This window comes from Protomyctophum parallelum, assembly GCF_964188405.1.
Source record: "Protomyctophum parallelum genome assembly, chromosome: 11".
Lineage (NCBI taxonomy): Eukaryota > Metazoa > Chordata > Actinopteri > Myctophiformes > Myctophidae > Protomyctophum > Protomyctophum parallelum.
This window is the reverse complement of record NC_139707.1, coordinates 37,941,946-37,957,664: the sequence shown is the minus strand read 5'-3', so window position 1 is coordinate 37,957,664 and position 15,719 is coordinate 37,941,946. Positions and strand designations below refer to the sequence as shown.

The window sequence follows — 15,719 nt, the reverse complement described above, 5'->3', positions numbered from 1 at the left end:
TATTGGCAAAACACTAAATTTTTTATGATAATATAACATATATTTTTTTTAAGTCTAGTTATTTTTTCTATCTATGTTAGTTCCATTTGTCCAGACCGGAACACATTCGATTGTGTCATTATTTTTTGTGGGCAGTGAAAGCTTTTGAGATTTTCAAGTTGGCCCTTTGCCATATGCTTTGTTGTGCAATAAAAATAAAAAAGACTTTCGCCTACAATGACCTGTCCACAATAGGCTTAAAGTGATTCATCTGTGTTCGTCTTGTAGGACTCCCCTCCATGCGGCAGCCTTCTCAGGTCACGTGGACTGTGTCCAGCTACTACTTTCCCATGATGCACCTGTTGATGCGGTGGACCAATCGGGGCGCACCGCGCTGATGATGGCAGCAGAGAAGGGTGGAGTCAGGGCACTCGGTACACAATGAATTCTTTACTCGGCTGATGCTCTCACGAGGGTCAAAGGCTGTGTGTTCCAGTAAAGATATGACTAATTCAGTCACTCACAGTTGGGAATGTGTGAGTTTTGCTCTGTGTGTGTGTGTGTGTGTGTGTGTGTGTGTGTGTTCTCTACAGCTAATATGGAACTCTTTTGTCTTGTCCAGAGGTGCTGTTGACCACTGCAAATGCCAACCTTTGTCTGACTGACAAAGACGGCAACACGGCCCTGCACTTGGCCTGCAGTAATGTGAGTGTCCACACGAGGGGGCTCTGCTCTCATTGTGCATTATTCTCCATGACTAGCTAGTAGTTACTTTTTTGTAATTTCTAGTAAATTGTACAACCTCATGCAGTGACTGTAACCTCACAATCGTTCTATGTTTAGGGAAAGGAGGACTGTGTTTTGTTGATCTTGGAGAAACTGTCCGATGCTGCCCTCATCAATGCCACAAACGCAGCATTGCAGACGTGAGTGTCTAAAGACTTCTGATGAAGCCATAGGTGTTCAGCTGATGCTCCTGTATGGACTAAGAGTGGGTGCAAAAGTAGTATAAATAACCACTTAAAGGACAACTTTGGGTTTTAGGTTATTAGAGAAAGTAAAAGATTGTTATTGGAGAATGTAAAAAATTTGTGTTCATTTTTTCATTTCCCGCTTTCTTTCGTTTTTGCGATTTTAGCTGGTTAATTTTTTTTCTTTTTTACGCTATTTTACGGCGATTTCTTTGTTATTTACTATAGTCCTACTACACCCCAGGAAATTACATCTAGCCACAAAAGATCACAGGATCTACTGAATGCGAAGGGGGTTACGAGGGCGATGCCATATTGTGTCGTAGGCTCAATTTGTAGTGCCCCCTTGCCCCTTCACATTCAATAGATCCCTTGATCTTTTGTGGCCAGATGTAATTTTATGGGGTCTAGTAGGACTATAGTAAATTATAAAAAAAGAAATCGCTATATATATATTTTTTATGACGATTGCTATAAAACATATTTAGCCCCATGTTCAAATGCCCCCTTGCCCCCCTGTCAAAAATAGCTAAAATCGCTAAAACGAAAGAAAGCGGCAAGAAAGAAAATAACACTCTTCTTTTTCTTTCTCTATTAACAACCTAAAACATGAACCTTGGTTGAAGGAAAAAACAAAGTTGTACTATAAGCCCTATTAAAAACAAACAAAACGATCTGCAAGCTCACATTTTTGGAAAATGTTCGCCAATAATGGCATGCTCAAAATAGGGATGCCAGAATGGGGTTAAACTCCAAGCATGTGATGATGTGAACTTTGCAAGCAAGCAAAAGTAAATTGAGAGAGTCAACGTTGCCTCACCAAGCCTAGATTTCCGGACTGTATGAATGTGTTCATAGAATAATCTTTTAAACATGAGAAGTGCAAATGAACACAAAGATTTTCCACCCAAAATCGTTTATTTGTTAAGGTGAAACTGATTACTTTTTTTATAACCGATCAAATCAATTGGTTTGATTAGCTGCGTCTAGTCTCTCTTATGCTTTCTGTCAATGCTCCTATTCTCCACTTTGGCCCTATCAGTCCCCTCCATCTGGCAGCCCGGAGCGGCTTGAAGCAGGCTGTCAAGGAGCTTCTGGCCAGAGGGGCGAGTGTCCAGACGCTGGATGAGAACGGTATGTCTGTCCCGGTCTGGAACCATCCGCTGTGGTCTAGCCTTTCCAGGAATGCTGGGAGTCAAAAACTCTTAAGCTGCTGCTGCTTCAAGCATGGTTGGCATGCAGTGTTTTTCTCTTTTGAACCCGGGATTCCATTCCATCACAAACTTGAACCTGTAGCAGTGGTTCTCAACCTTTTTACAGCACCTCGGAAGAGATTTGTCTCTCCAAGTCCCACCATGATAACGGTAGCGTAGACCTACCCTCATGGTGGATTTTTGCGAGTGTTATCTTGAAAATACATGGGGGCCTTACAGAGAGAACTATACAAGTCCTGTTACTCAACTATAATAATAATAATAATGAATTGCATTTTTATAGTGCCGAACCTCCGTGGCTCCATCTGATCAGCACAGCTGATCATTATGTTTATAATGTGATTAAGCCGCTTTCAGGCTCATTTTACCAAACTGGAAAATCTATTTCAACCAATCGGATTGCTTTGTTCAGAACTACCTGTTGTATAATATTTAATATAATTAATATTTCACTCCCCCCCCCCCCCCCCCCCCCCCCGATTCCTCTGTCTACCACCAGAGGGGGCCACTGCCCTGTAGTATCAAATGAGAATGGAATTCTCCACATACCTCAAATTCTACTTTGTTTGGGTGTTGGAATTGACCTCAGCAATTTGCTATACTGTATGTGCTCAGTAAATATGGACTATATTATATGTAGCTTATTGTTTTGCATTGGTCTCTTATTTGTCGGGGATGATTAAATCAGGTGCGTCCTAGTTTGTGCCTGTAAGCTTGTTGTCGCCATGTCTGTTTGTGTACCGTGTTGTATGGCTGGCTTTAGACTAATGGAATGCTGCTTCATCCCTCCTTTGTGTCCCCTACTCTTGTCTTCTGCTCAACTTCCTGTTTCCTGCCTCGCCTTCCCTGCTTCCTCCATGTTCCATGTCTGCCCCCCCCCCCCCATCCATGTCCATCCACTTTCCCTCCATTGCTCCATCCTCCCCTTCCATACTGTACCTGTACCTCCCCCTTCTATCTCTCTCTCTCTCTGGGTCTTTTGTCCGTCTGTCTGTCTCTCTCTCTCAGGTCTGACCCCTGCTCTGGCTTGCGCTCCCAGCAGGGAGGTGGCTGACTGTCTGGCTCTCATTCTGGCTACCATGATGCCTTTCTGCTCCCCTTGCAGCTCAGGGGCTCCTTCCCCAGGCTCCCTCCTGAGGCAGCTACCCCGCCAGGGGGGCAAGGGCCCCGGCATCGGCCCCCGGGGGCAGCGCAGCCCCAAGAACCCCTCCGGGCCCTCCAGTGAGGGAACCACAGAGAACGACTCTGAAGACTCCGAAACCTTCTGACACCCCTTCTCGACTTTCTCGTCTCCTGCTCTTCCCGAGTCCCCCGGTGTGCACTGTCCCACGCTGTCTGTCCTCCTACCTCAAAGCGTGCACTTGACTTATTTCATTTGTCCCCACTCCTTGCGTATTCTAGGCGGCATAGAAGAAAGGAATGTCCTGAGGGAAGTGGCTTAGGTTTCACTAAGTATCCAATTTTTGCATCATTCCAGGGCTCGAAGAGCAGTAAGTAAGTGCACACTTTAAGGCTGAAGGTTTTGAGACATTGTTTGGGACGCTGGCCTGATGTTTGTGGCCCTCATCTGCTCTGGCTCTTTGCCCAGAGCTCACTTCACCATGTAGGGGAACATGTACAGGACCTCGCCCCTACACCAGGTTGGAGGACTAGAGTTCTCTCCCACTCTCTCGCCTAGTGCCCTTGTCAATGAAATAATGAACGGAGCGGCTGCACTTCACTGGACGTTAAATGCGACCGAATTATTTGCTCCCTGGATGCGTGCTAGAGTGTTGAAAGATTTCAATCTGGGCCAGTTACAGTTTGGGTCTGCATGCTTGTGTTGAACTTGTATCATCATTCTGTCCACTCACGGGTGCTTAAATCCAAACCAACCTCGGTACTCTCTCTATGTGGCTTGGAAACTAGCCTCGGAGACTTGTCGGTCTTAAAAAGCCACTTTAACTGTTTGTACATGAGTGACGAGGACCATTCTGAAAGCTAAGCATAATCTTAACCTTTTTATATGATTTTAGTTTAGTTGATGTACCAAATATTGACTCACACACCTAAATACTTAATAAGTACTGTAGGCACCATTCTATGGCTGGGTATTTGTATATTTTTACAATGGTACTTAACTCTTGCAATGACTGCCCACTGATAACTATTAATTATTTCTCTGAAGCTCACATTTGAAATGAGCCTATAGCTCCATTGTGAATTGTTTAAAAACAGGTGGGTTGTGCACATCCAGTCCCTCGCTGGTGCTGGACAATAGGTAGATACAGTTTAAAAGAGAGAAGTCCGCACACGGCTCTGCTCCACAGCGCTTAATTTATTTTAAAACACTGGCATTGGTATTAGACACAACGTTTCGGCCATAGTTGGCCTTCACCAGGTGACAAAAAGTCATCATGGGACATCGCCATCCTCTTCCTTGTGGTCTCCTTGCCGTCTTCTCTGCATCCACTTCTTGAATGAGCTCTCTGGTGGTGTTAGTTATTGATTTTAATGTTCTCTCTGCCAAGACACAGGATGAACTGAATTGTTTTCAGTTGCCCTTAGTTGTCCTGTCCTGTCCTATCCGAAAAAGGGCTAGGGAGAAGCCATAGGCTTGTTGGGCCCTACCCCTGGAGTCCATTTGTGCAGTGCACGTGTAGCAGACCGATGGGACATCTATCTGCCTACACAGTGCATACATTCATGTTGTCCTTAGATATATATATTCATATATATATACTAATAACAATTGTAGTTAATAATAACAATAATGGTATAATATATATGATATGGTTTACTATACTTATTAGTCAACCAGTCCACAACACATATGTACTATATAATGGTCTACTAATAATATATATGGTTTACTATACTTATATATTACATAATGTATATAATGTATGGTATACTATAATAATAAAAAATATATAATTATATAGTACAGTACGTCATAGCTCCCCTTTTGTAATAATACAATACATAAAACAAAATAACAAATCAGTCAAACAAAAAGATCTGAAGGTCTAACTATGTACAGAATAGAAAGAAGCATTAAATAGAACACATGTAGCATACAGTACAGTACAGTACCACACCTGGAAATGCTTCAGCTGGAAGTGCACCAGGCACTTCAAGCACTGCTTCTCTACTGGGAATCGGCGTACCAGAGTCCTCTAGAATCTCTCTCTCTGATAAGTGTTTCGCACTTTCTTTGGCTCTGGAGCTCTTCGTGACTGGGTCCATGACATGATCCAGCACGGGTATGATGATGTTTGGGAGATTTGAGATTGCAGAGAGAGCCAACATTTCTGGGAGGCCACAACATGCATTGTTGTCCTTTACCATATTCAGTTGGACACAAGCCTGAGGCTGCCTTAATTTGGGATTTGCGAGGAATAAGACAACGTTGCACACATGGCTGGACCTCCTCTGTATAGTTGTCTGTCTGCAAGAACGTACCAGTGGTCTTACTCTTGTGTTTCACAGGGTTCCTCGCCGCACAGATACCACCTTGATCTGTCAAAGTTTTATTTGCTTTCCAGAATTCCCCACTGTATCATTTTTCTTGGAGCCAGGTTCTACAGTGTGTATTGTAATGGTGTCAGATGCAGTCAGCTCCATGTCTGTGTCCTGGACCATTGTGTTCTCTTGTTCAGCAGCAGAGTCACTACCACTACTAGATGCAGACTGGGGGAATTTCTGTGACGTCCTCCTTAGCCTGCTGGACTACAATATTATAAATTAATCATAATTGCATTAAAACGATGCAAGGGAGGCCACAACATGCATTGTTGTCCTTTACCATATTCAGTTGGACACAAGCCTGAGGCTGCCTTAATTTGTGATTGCGAGGAATGAGACAACGTTGCACACATGGCTGGACCTCCTCTGTATAGTTGTCTGTCTGCAAGAACGTACCAGTGGGCTTACTCCACCATGTGCACCTTCTCATTGTGACCGTCATTGGTTACTTTCCGTCACGTGACCTGATGAAGGCCAACTATGGCCGAAACGTGTCTGATACCAATGCCAGTGTTTTTAGTAGAAATATTGACCAGAAAGAACACCTAGTAAAAATGTGAATGGGTCCTGTCACGGCTTATGCTGATGCTGTTTTTCAAAGCAGTGCTGATAAGTGATGTGAGAAAAAGCTTACAATTGTCATTTTCAGCTGCCTGGATAGTTTTTTCAAATCACAGAAACTCATTTTTAACATGCAGAGAAGTGAAACGGGAACCAAATTTCTGTGCTTTCCGAGGTTACTAGATGGTCCAATGGGAGCTGTCTCCAAATTGCAGCATGGTATTATTTATTAATTATGACACGAAGGTACGTCTAGTATACTGCCAGCACTTAAATGTAAAATAACACAGGGCCTTGACCACTTTTCTCTTTCTCTTTTTTTCGCCTTCTATCCATCCTTCCACTGCTGTTTGTTCACCTACCAGCCATGGCTATGTTCTCACTGGCAGCCCAAATCCAATTTTTGTCCCATCTAGATTGGAATCGCATCAAACAAAACACATAGGAATGTGGTGCAAATCAGATTGGCAAAACTCACCAAGTGACTTGAAATGCAATTCAAATTTGATTTAAAAAAGAATAATACTACTTTGTCATACAATGGCGAATGCCGAAAATAGCAGACATACAAGCGCATGACTCATCGCGTCGTGTTGTATGCTTGTAGTTCGGCTGTCTTTGGTGCTTTTGTGAGCACACAGTCGTACAACAAAGTATAAGTTCAACATTACTCACACCTATGTCGTTATGTCTCAATACAAAAGTCTGACCTGATCATTTCCAAGTTGCAGTGTGATCAATCAGTCCTAAAGTTCGTATTTGAGAAAGAAAGTGGATTTGCCTGTAGTCTGAACAACGCCTAAATGACAGTGTCTCGGACTTGTCCAGTGCCTTGTTCTGTATGTCTATTCATTTTTAATTTGTACATTTATTTTCACAGTAGTAGATGCTACTATTCTGTGTTTTAAGTTGTCTATAATGTGAGGCGCTCGCTCCAAGCGGGGGAACCATTCAGCTGACCTGTAAAATGGATGCAAAAACAAAGTATCCCCTACCAATGTTACTCCTAAAGGATGAGTGTGCTTATGAGTGTATGTCCATGTGTGTGTGTGAGTGTGTAACATTATCTTGAAGATATGAAGTTGAACTGCTTTTGTATATATACTGTTGTAAAGCACAGCATTGTCTGTACAGATGTCCACCAGAGAGGCTATCAGGGACACCTCCATTTCACCCCATTGGAAACAATGAAACCCATGAATAACAAGCATGTATTTCCACAGGGTCTTTCCATTTATATTTTTGAGAAAATAAGGTTGTAAAATATTAGTTTCGCATTCAAACCTCGGAATGGAGATTATCCTAAAGCCTGTTATGATTCAGCACATGACGGTGTCGCTCGCCATGGTAACTTTTTTCAGGTGAGAAACATGTTTCTTCGGGCAGAAACCTCATCTTCATATTCACATTTGTGTTTTTTCATAAATGAATGCCCTACAGCGTCACCCAAAAGTAACAAAAATAGCAGATCTGCAATTTTTGAATTAGGCTACTGAAAGGTTCCACCCGACAGACGATACAATAACTTAAGCAAGCTGATTTTCAGCAACACCACCATGCAACGAAATATAGGTTCAGTTTGAGCCTGATAAGCACACACCCTGTTTTTGAAGCAGTGTTAGCCTGCCTGTCTCTTAAGCCTGATTTATACTTTGTTGTACAACGGTGTCACAAAAACAAAAAAAAACATTAGCAGCTTTCCAAAACGTGCTGTGAGCTTTTAGATTGGCTATTTTTGGCACAAGATACCGTTGTGCAATGGACTATGAATTTACATTATGCTAAAGGTCTGCCAAGGTTAAGTCAGTATTACGTTCAACTATAAGTGAACAGAATGAGAGAAAAGAATGAGCTTCACCAGTTGTGACAATCGCTATTGTGTGTCTGATTTTCATACCAGTTCCTAATGCAGTAATGAGATTCTGAGGGCTGTTTGCCAGCGACTTTGTTTTATATGAATTGTAAAATTATAAAGATCTGTTTTAATTTACTGCTGTGGTGGTATTTTTTGATTAACCTAAGTAGCCTACTTGACCACATTACATATCGCTGCTGTCGGGAAGAAACCATCTAACTCCAAGATGTTCCTTTTTCAGGAAATGGAAAAAATCCTTATTTTGAAAACAAAGTAATAGTGCAAAAGTCTGAGTACGCACATTACTATCACACAATGCCCTTTTTATTGATATGGACATCAGAGAGAGAGAGAGACTGAGGTACATTTTATCCACTAATCCATCAAACTGCTTGTTGAAAGAGAAAGGGGTGGGAAACAAAGATACTAACAATTTAGCAGTAATGCTCTAATCCATGCACGACTTACAGTAAGCGAGGACAAGACATCAAATGCATAGAAATGGTCATCTAGGATCATAAGTAAACAATCTGTACATTGAAACTATAAACACGTCTGACTACGTAACATGCTATCTTAATTACATTTTTAGCCTGCAAGGTCTACAAGGTTAGGACAGGTGCTACTTGGGTGTGAGTCTGCAGTTCCAATTGCAATGGGGAGTTCAATCCATAGTTTGGGAGCCAGAAGGGAGAAGAGTCTGGGACGTGTGGCAAACTAGAGAGGAACTAGCACTGTATCCATCAACAATCATCACATTAATGGACCTCAGTCCATATGACAAACCATCATCAATTTCAAACATATATGACTCACAATCGTCACTTCTCTTTTTACCAAACTCGCCCATACATTTAAAGGATAAATTACTTGATTACCACACCAACATTGCCAAACTATCTTATCACAGTATAACGACAACATAATACATTGAAACTTTAGCTAGCTCTAGCTGTGTCCAACTAATATGAAATATTGAATATGAAACCGAAGGTTGCTTCACTTTCATATATCTTCAGAATTACGTGAATACAACCAAGACGGCTGAAAACAAATAAATGAATGGGGTGTTGCACCATTGGAATGGGTTACAACTTTCCTGAGTGGTGGCATATTCATAGTACTTGCTGAGGAAGTACAGTCTCATATCTTCAATCCTGCAGAGACTCTTGAGAACCCAGGTAGTGGTCTGTTACGTTGTCATGGCAATCGCCACTGTCCTGTGAGTGAGACAGCGTGGGAATAAAGATGTGTTTTGTGTGAGAAACACAAGGTGGCAGTAGAGGCTTTACATAACATTTCAGACCACTGACAACAGATCCACCCATGTCATCAGGCTGTACATTTTATGCACTGTATATATAACACATTAACAGTTAATGTTATCTTTACAGCCGCTATGAAAAAGGGGAGAGAGACTTCAAATCTAAAGTAGTTCTACTGGTTGTAGAACCAACGCAGTGGCTGCTCACACTGAGAAAGGATTGAGATGATGATGAGGATGAAGACTGCACTGAGGCATTACGTCCAGCAGGGGCGCTGGCCTTTTCTTTCTCAGAGAGCCACCGCTTCAATTTCTGACCTGTAAGAAAATAAGACAAATATGAGGCTCATGTCATGTTCATATACTGTGCACAACTATTGTATGTAATAGTTGGCAGATTATAGTCAACATTAGAAGCAAAACAGGCTTGGTCATTCCTAGGCATTATTGAATAGAGATCTTGGTTGGACGGAGTCCAAACAGAGTCCTAACCTAGTCCTAACCTAGTCACCTGTGGAGAGGGGGACAAATTATTGGTTGACGTTCTAACATATTTTAACATGCTTCTTGTATGGTCACAGTTGGGTGGAAACGTATGTCCAAAATTGTTACTTTTTAAGATTCAAATAAATAAACGACAAAAGTAGCAGATGGACATGTTCAAAACACGTCATTTCGCACCACATTTCGAGCTTGTGGATCTGCTACATTTGATGCTTTTGTGAAACGCTGTAGTATGATCAAGTAGGGAATTCATTTGCAAAAGGTTAGAATATGGAGATAAGAGGTTTCTGCCCCCGACAGCTGAAGATAAATTGATGAATTCTTTGACACAACTTACTGTGTTTCTTGGAGTGGTCGACAGCCTTGTAAGAGCCAAGCATGGCAAATGGGTGGTAGGACAAAGTAAAGGGATGCACAATGGCGCTCTAGGGGAGAAACCAAAATCATGCCAAAATCTTTTATAGTATGTCCTATTACAAAATAGTAAAATGAACAAAATTATGAATATCATGAACTGAAGCTGCTGATAAACCAAAGTATTGTGATTTAAAACCCTTTGCGATAGCCATTTGTGCTGGTAGTCTGGAAGTGTGCCGCGGGTTCGACTCCAGTTCCCGACGGCCTTTACTGCATGTCACCCCCCCCCCCCCCCCCATCTATCTCCTCATTACCTACTGTCTACTCCATAAAAAATATAAAATAAACGTGAAAGCCACAAAAAAAAAGTTAGCCATTTGTACTTAACTACACTCATATGGATTTGAACACCTTTCTCCAAGTACTGTACTGGATCTTGGGAGATGGAAGGAAGCAAACTCAACTTAACCACAGCCACCTACGATGTTCCACACACGCCCAAGAACCTAAACCAGCAACCAACAATGCCCTAACTCCCTCAATGCCTAGCCCTAGACCCTCAAACACCACCCCTTCTGTAAGTAAGAGCAGGACAACTCCCAGCAAAGCCATCTGCAAGATGGCTAGGAGCGACCCTCCTAGACACTGCCTGGAACTGGAGGATGCAGGTTGATTTAGACCAGAAACTCATCTTTCCGCCGAGATCATTGCAACTAATATAACCTCAGGCCGGACTTGATCTTGTGGGTCAACCTCCCAGAAGTCGCTATTCATTCGAACTAACTGTACTGTGGGAGGCTGCAGTTGGTGAAGCATACGAATGCAAATGACTGAAGTACTCTGACAGAGCAGCCGAGACAGAACAAGTGCTTCCTGTTGAGGTCGGGTGTAGAGGATTTGTCGCCACATCCACAACCAAGCTTCCTAAGGGGATGGGAGTGCGAGGAAAGGCCATCCGACAAGCTGTCTGTAAGTCTGTTCACTGTCAGAGGCTGCTGAATGGAGCAGCAGCTGGCTGTGGATCATGAGAAAGGACCCGTCCCCAACTAGGCTGCACACCTGGGACGACAGGTGTCGCTGTTGAGCCCAGTGGAGGTGTCGTATAAGCCTATCACTGAAACACCAATGAGGGAGGTTTCCCACCTGAAGACCCTGCAGTGAATCATTTACCCTTACCCCACTCAATGCTAAGGGCTGATTCATCGAAGGGATTGTACCATCAAGTACTATGAGCTCAACTCTGACTGATATACAGTAGAAGTTAATTCGCACATTTTTACAGTGTACCTTGGAATGCTGGTTGGGGTGTGAAGCAGATGGTTTGCATCTATAGAGACATAGAATTTCCTTCACCGGTAGGCTATTCTAGAAGAAAAAGTGTGACGGTTAGAGGGGCAATACATGTATAATCATACCTGCCAGAGCTCAAAATCGAAGACATTTTAGCTCAGTGGTAAAAATGTGGTGCAGGAGACCAGCGTTCAAATTTGGGGTAAAACAGAAAGTAATATGTTCTCTTCTCCTTGTTGATTAAAACTCTAGCATCCGTGTTCAGTATAATTGGGAGCCCATGTTGAGAAGAAATGAAAGCAATATGATTTTGTTGTATTCAAAACTCAAAATGGATCCTATCCCTGATAATTCCAGAGATTGGAAACACTTGCTTTTGGCAACCAGCCTGACATCTATCCATCAAATCAAACTTTATTTCTAGAGCACATTTACAAAGATCAGAGGTCAACCAAACTACCAAAGTGCTGTACAAGATCAGACATTTATTTAGTCAAACAATTTAGTCAATCAAGTCATCCATGAACCAAGTGTAGTGGGTTGAACTTGACAGGTTGCCCCTAGCAACGCCACGCCCCCCTCATCATCAGGCTAATTAATAGGAGCTGTGCGTGTGTGTCTCTTTTGGCGGGTCACGTGGTATAGGCTGTCTTGGGGTTTTCTATCTAGTATTGTTGAGCGACTACGGGAGATTGATAAAATAAGTCGCTGAGAGGCGATGGGATGGGCCAGGTTGTCAGACGCGCTCCGCAAACAAAAGGATCTCGCTGGGTCCAAACAATGCGTTAAAGGTGTTTTATTAAATGCAGGTGCATAACTGAAACGGTGCTCAAACATAAAGTAAAGTAGTCACAGCAATCCAACGTAAATAAAGTAAATAAATAAAGCAAAATAAGCGGAATAAAGCGGTCAACAAAAGTGCAGCTTCCCACACACCCCCTCTCTCTCACTGTGTGTGAAACAGGTGAACTATGGGTGAAGTATTCAATGAAACAGGTCCGCCCCTCTGCCTGTCAATCATCCACATTAATCACCAGTGACAGCCCACTCATTTCATAGACCAAACATCATTTCCAATTCATGGCTCTTACAAGTATAGTGCATGTTACTTTAGCATGTGTGTGTGTGTGTGTGTGTGTGTGTGTGTGTGCGTGTGTCTCTCTTTTGTCTTGTCTTGCAGTGCGAGTGACTAGTGTGTTGATTTATCAAATAAAACAATATGTACTTTAAACTGGAACTGTATACACGTCTGTTTCCGGGCCTTAGTGCCTAGCCTGGTAGAACCACTCTCCCTGCTGGACAACATTTGCATGTGAACTCAGTACTGCCGCAATCTGGCGGAGTCAGGTTACTTAGTGCCCAGGTCACACAAGGACAGAGGACTTGGTCCATATTCTGGGAACTCTGATTAGTCCATGGATAACTTGATTTGCAGACAAACAATTTCTTGACCTGCATGGTCTCTCTTTGATCACAATGGATTATGGAACTATCTAGTTAAATTAAACTTTAAATTAATAAATTGCATCAAATTAAGTAAATTACTTACCAGGATTATCCCTGCAAAGGAGGACAAGATCATAGCTTCTCTCTCTAGGTGGTTGGGGTACTGCTCACTTCCAAAGCTACTTGCTGCTCTACTGTGGAAGCATAGGGGGACAGACATACTTGGCTCTATTTTACTCCTTAACCTTATCCCTAAACTTATTTTTAACCATTTTGTAAAAACATTTGTAGAAGTTTTAACATGTTTTGGGCTGCTAGTAAGTAACTTACATAATGTGTCTGTCCAGCATGTCTTGCCCTTCATGCTTACCCAACCACCAAAGAGCAATACCAATGGCAAGGTCATAATGAGCCTATAAAAAAAACAGACATTATATTATAAACAGAAACACAAATATCTGCAGGAAATTCTTAAGACCAATGGTCCATTGTCTAAATATATTCAATATAAATGTACGATTTAAATAACCAATCTGCTATGTTCTATGTAGAACACTCATTAGAAGTCAAATGTAAGCTCTACTTATTCCTCCTTGAATGAATGAGGAGAAAAGGTGAATAATTGATGGCCTCATAATTCATAAACATCTACAAATTAATTCAGCTCCTGACTTCTCACCAGGTCATCCAGCACTGTTGAAGTCGCCTTCCCTTTGGGATCAAAAGCATTCTCTCGCATTCTCTGTCCAATGTAGTTATCCCTGTTCAAACAGCAATATAGGTGCATGAGTAGAGTACACTTACTTAGTCTTAGCCTATAAAGACAAACTATCTTTTTGACTTAATCATCAACTCACAGAAGAGTCTGGACATCTTTCCTCAATCGCTTTGTCTCCATTTTATGCATGAAATATTTATCCAGTGTATCCTGCAAATAACACATTATTAGTGTGAGGACAGTATACTACTAGGCTTACTGTGGTAATAACCAAAAGCCCATGAACTAATATACCGGAATTATAAGGCAGGACGGCTATAGCCATTGTTACAAACAAAGGGTTAATTTACAACTAAGGACGCAGTGCAGTGTAGTTAGGGCATGAACCTGACACCACTTTCAGCTTACTTGACTACAAGATCAAGGCACACACTTCACAACAACATCCTGCATGTCGCACCAGACTGAATCAGGTCTTAATTGATGAATTTATGAACTTGCTATAATTGGTTAAATATTAGGCCTAGGCCTACATGTCGTGACATACAAGCCTTCTCACTGTTACATAACATTTTCCTGAAAACAACAGCTGTCATAAAGATGAGATACCGGGGTCTGAAATCTGTTATTACTCACCACACAGTTGTGTGTATGACCAGGAACTCTTGTACCACCAGTCCGTTAAAAGAATTTCACATCACACAGAAAATCCACAATTGACTTGCTCGCTATGCTTCATTGCAGCTTTGAAAGGTTATCTGGAGCCAAGAGAGCAGACTTCTCAGGTGAGTGGCACTTAATAATTTACAGGTAACCTCCCCTCAGTCTCACAGACTGATAATTAGCCTATCAGTACCAACAAGAGAAAACAAAGAGGAGCGCTCGTCATCAGAACATACAATATATTTAATTTGATGCTAAATGGATCAGTTCTCTGGCCGGGGCTTGATATGATGATGGTGATGGAGAGAAAGAAGAGAATAATAAACAAATGTAAAAGTACGATAGGGTGCCTTTTTTTTGGTGATGAGGAAAGCATACAGTGGTTCAATTTAAATTGAAGTTAAATTTAAATCAATGCATTTACAATCGAGAAACTTGTTTCGAGTTTGCCTTCTTGGGTTTGTTCTTCCTGGTTTTGAACACTGGAGAATGCAGGTATTGAGTGTCTGTGTACCGATCTCCATGCCTCATTTTGCTAGTAAAAAAGAAGCAATCACAATTAGGAATCTTGTGCATTATAGTTCATGGAAAACACGCTCTAAATAAATATTACTTTCATCAGTATATAAATAATACACAGCTATGCTACAGCTACCCTTCTTTCTCAATTTAGGTCCTCACTTTTTGATGGGATTGGATTATATATTTTATTTAGCACAGAACATTCAGTCTAAAATGGACGAAAAGCAAATGAGACTAGAGTGGTCAGCCACCTACACGCTACAGTACATACAGTTCAGTTAGATGGCTGCATTTTTGAGGGGCGCCTGTTTTTCAACGTTTAAGAAAACGCCATATACAATAAAGAGACATCTAATGTTTGTTTTGAGGACTTGCACCCGTTGCTTCAAACATTGTTGTAATTGATGTTGTAAGATGATAAGAGTTCCCCTCACTTCACATGGATGTGATTTTTTTTATATATGCCAGTGGGGCTAAAGGACGTGCAAAACGACCTCTAAAGTGCTCCCCACGCCTTCATAAGATTCTGCGCAGGGGACCTAGTAGGTGCATAGTAGTTTACCTTTTGACAATCTAAAGAACTTTCCTACAATAAATACACAACAACCTGGTACCTGTTGATAGATGGTTCCTTGTAATTTATAGGGACATGACGTCTCCTCCTTGGGCGCAAGGCTCCATCATCTGTGGCAATATCCTCATTCTCCCTCCCTGTTGTAGCAAACAAATTCAAATAAGCTTGTCAACTGGAATCATATGATCCACACATTTGGCTAAAACAGACTAGAATATTTTCTAAATTTCATTATGCTTCAAGTAGCATGTGACGTGTCAAACTAAAGGTTTTTCAATTATTCTGAATCCATTC

General features: G+C 41.8%; 2 protein-coding genes across 4 annotated transcripts in view; one reads left to right on the top strand and one right to left on the bottom strand.

The window, feature by feature from the left end:
- Positions 1–8,222, top strand: part of ankrd44 (ankyrin repeat domain 44) — a 42,916-nt gene extending 34,694 nt beyond the window's left edge. For 2 of the 3 annotated variants that reach the window (XM_083777177.1, XM_083777176.1), the window contains exons 24-28: positions 268–413; positions 602–684; positions 823–905; positions 1,993–2,084; positions 3,173–8,222. In XM_083777177.1, coding sequence (XP_083633303.1) covers positions 268–413; positions 602–684; positions 823–905; positions 1,993–2,084; positions 3,173–3,432 — 664 coding nt within the window. In that variant the 3' untranslated portion in view covers positions 3,433–8,222. The remainder of the gene's footprint in view (positions 1–267; positions 414–601; positions 685–822; positions 906–1,992; positions 2,085–3,172) is intronic. The other variant, XM_083777178.1, reaches the window with a different exon arrangement.
- Positions 8,223–9,238: 1,016 nt separating this feature from the next.
- Positions 9,239–14,860, bottom strand: c9h2orf80 (chromosome 9 C2orf80 homolog; the record flags this gene model as incomplete). The annotated part of the gene is made up of 8 exons (XM_083776785.1): positions 9,239–9,307; positions 9,560–9,669; positions 10,193–10,280; positions 11,500–11,577; positions 13,052–13,142; positions 13,279–13,361; positions 13,628–13,709; positions 14,844–14,860. 8 exons carry the CDS (start codon positions 14,858–14,860, stop codon positions 9,239–9,241), a joined length of 618 nt encoding a protein of 205 aa, XP_083632911.1.
- Between the last annotated feature and the right edge of the window lie 859 nt (positions 14,861–15,719).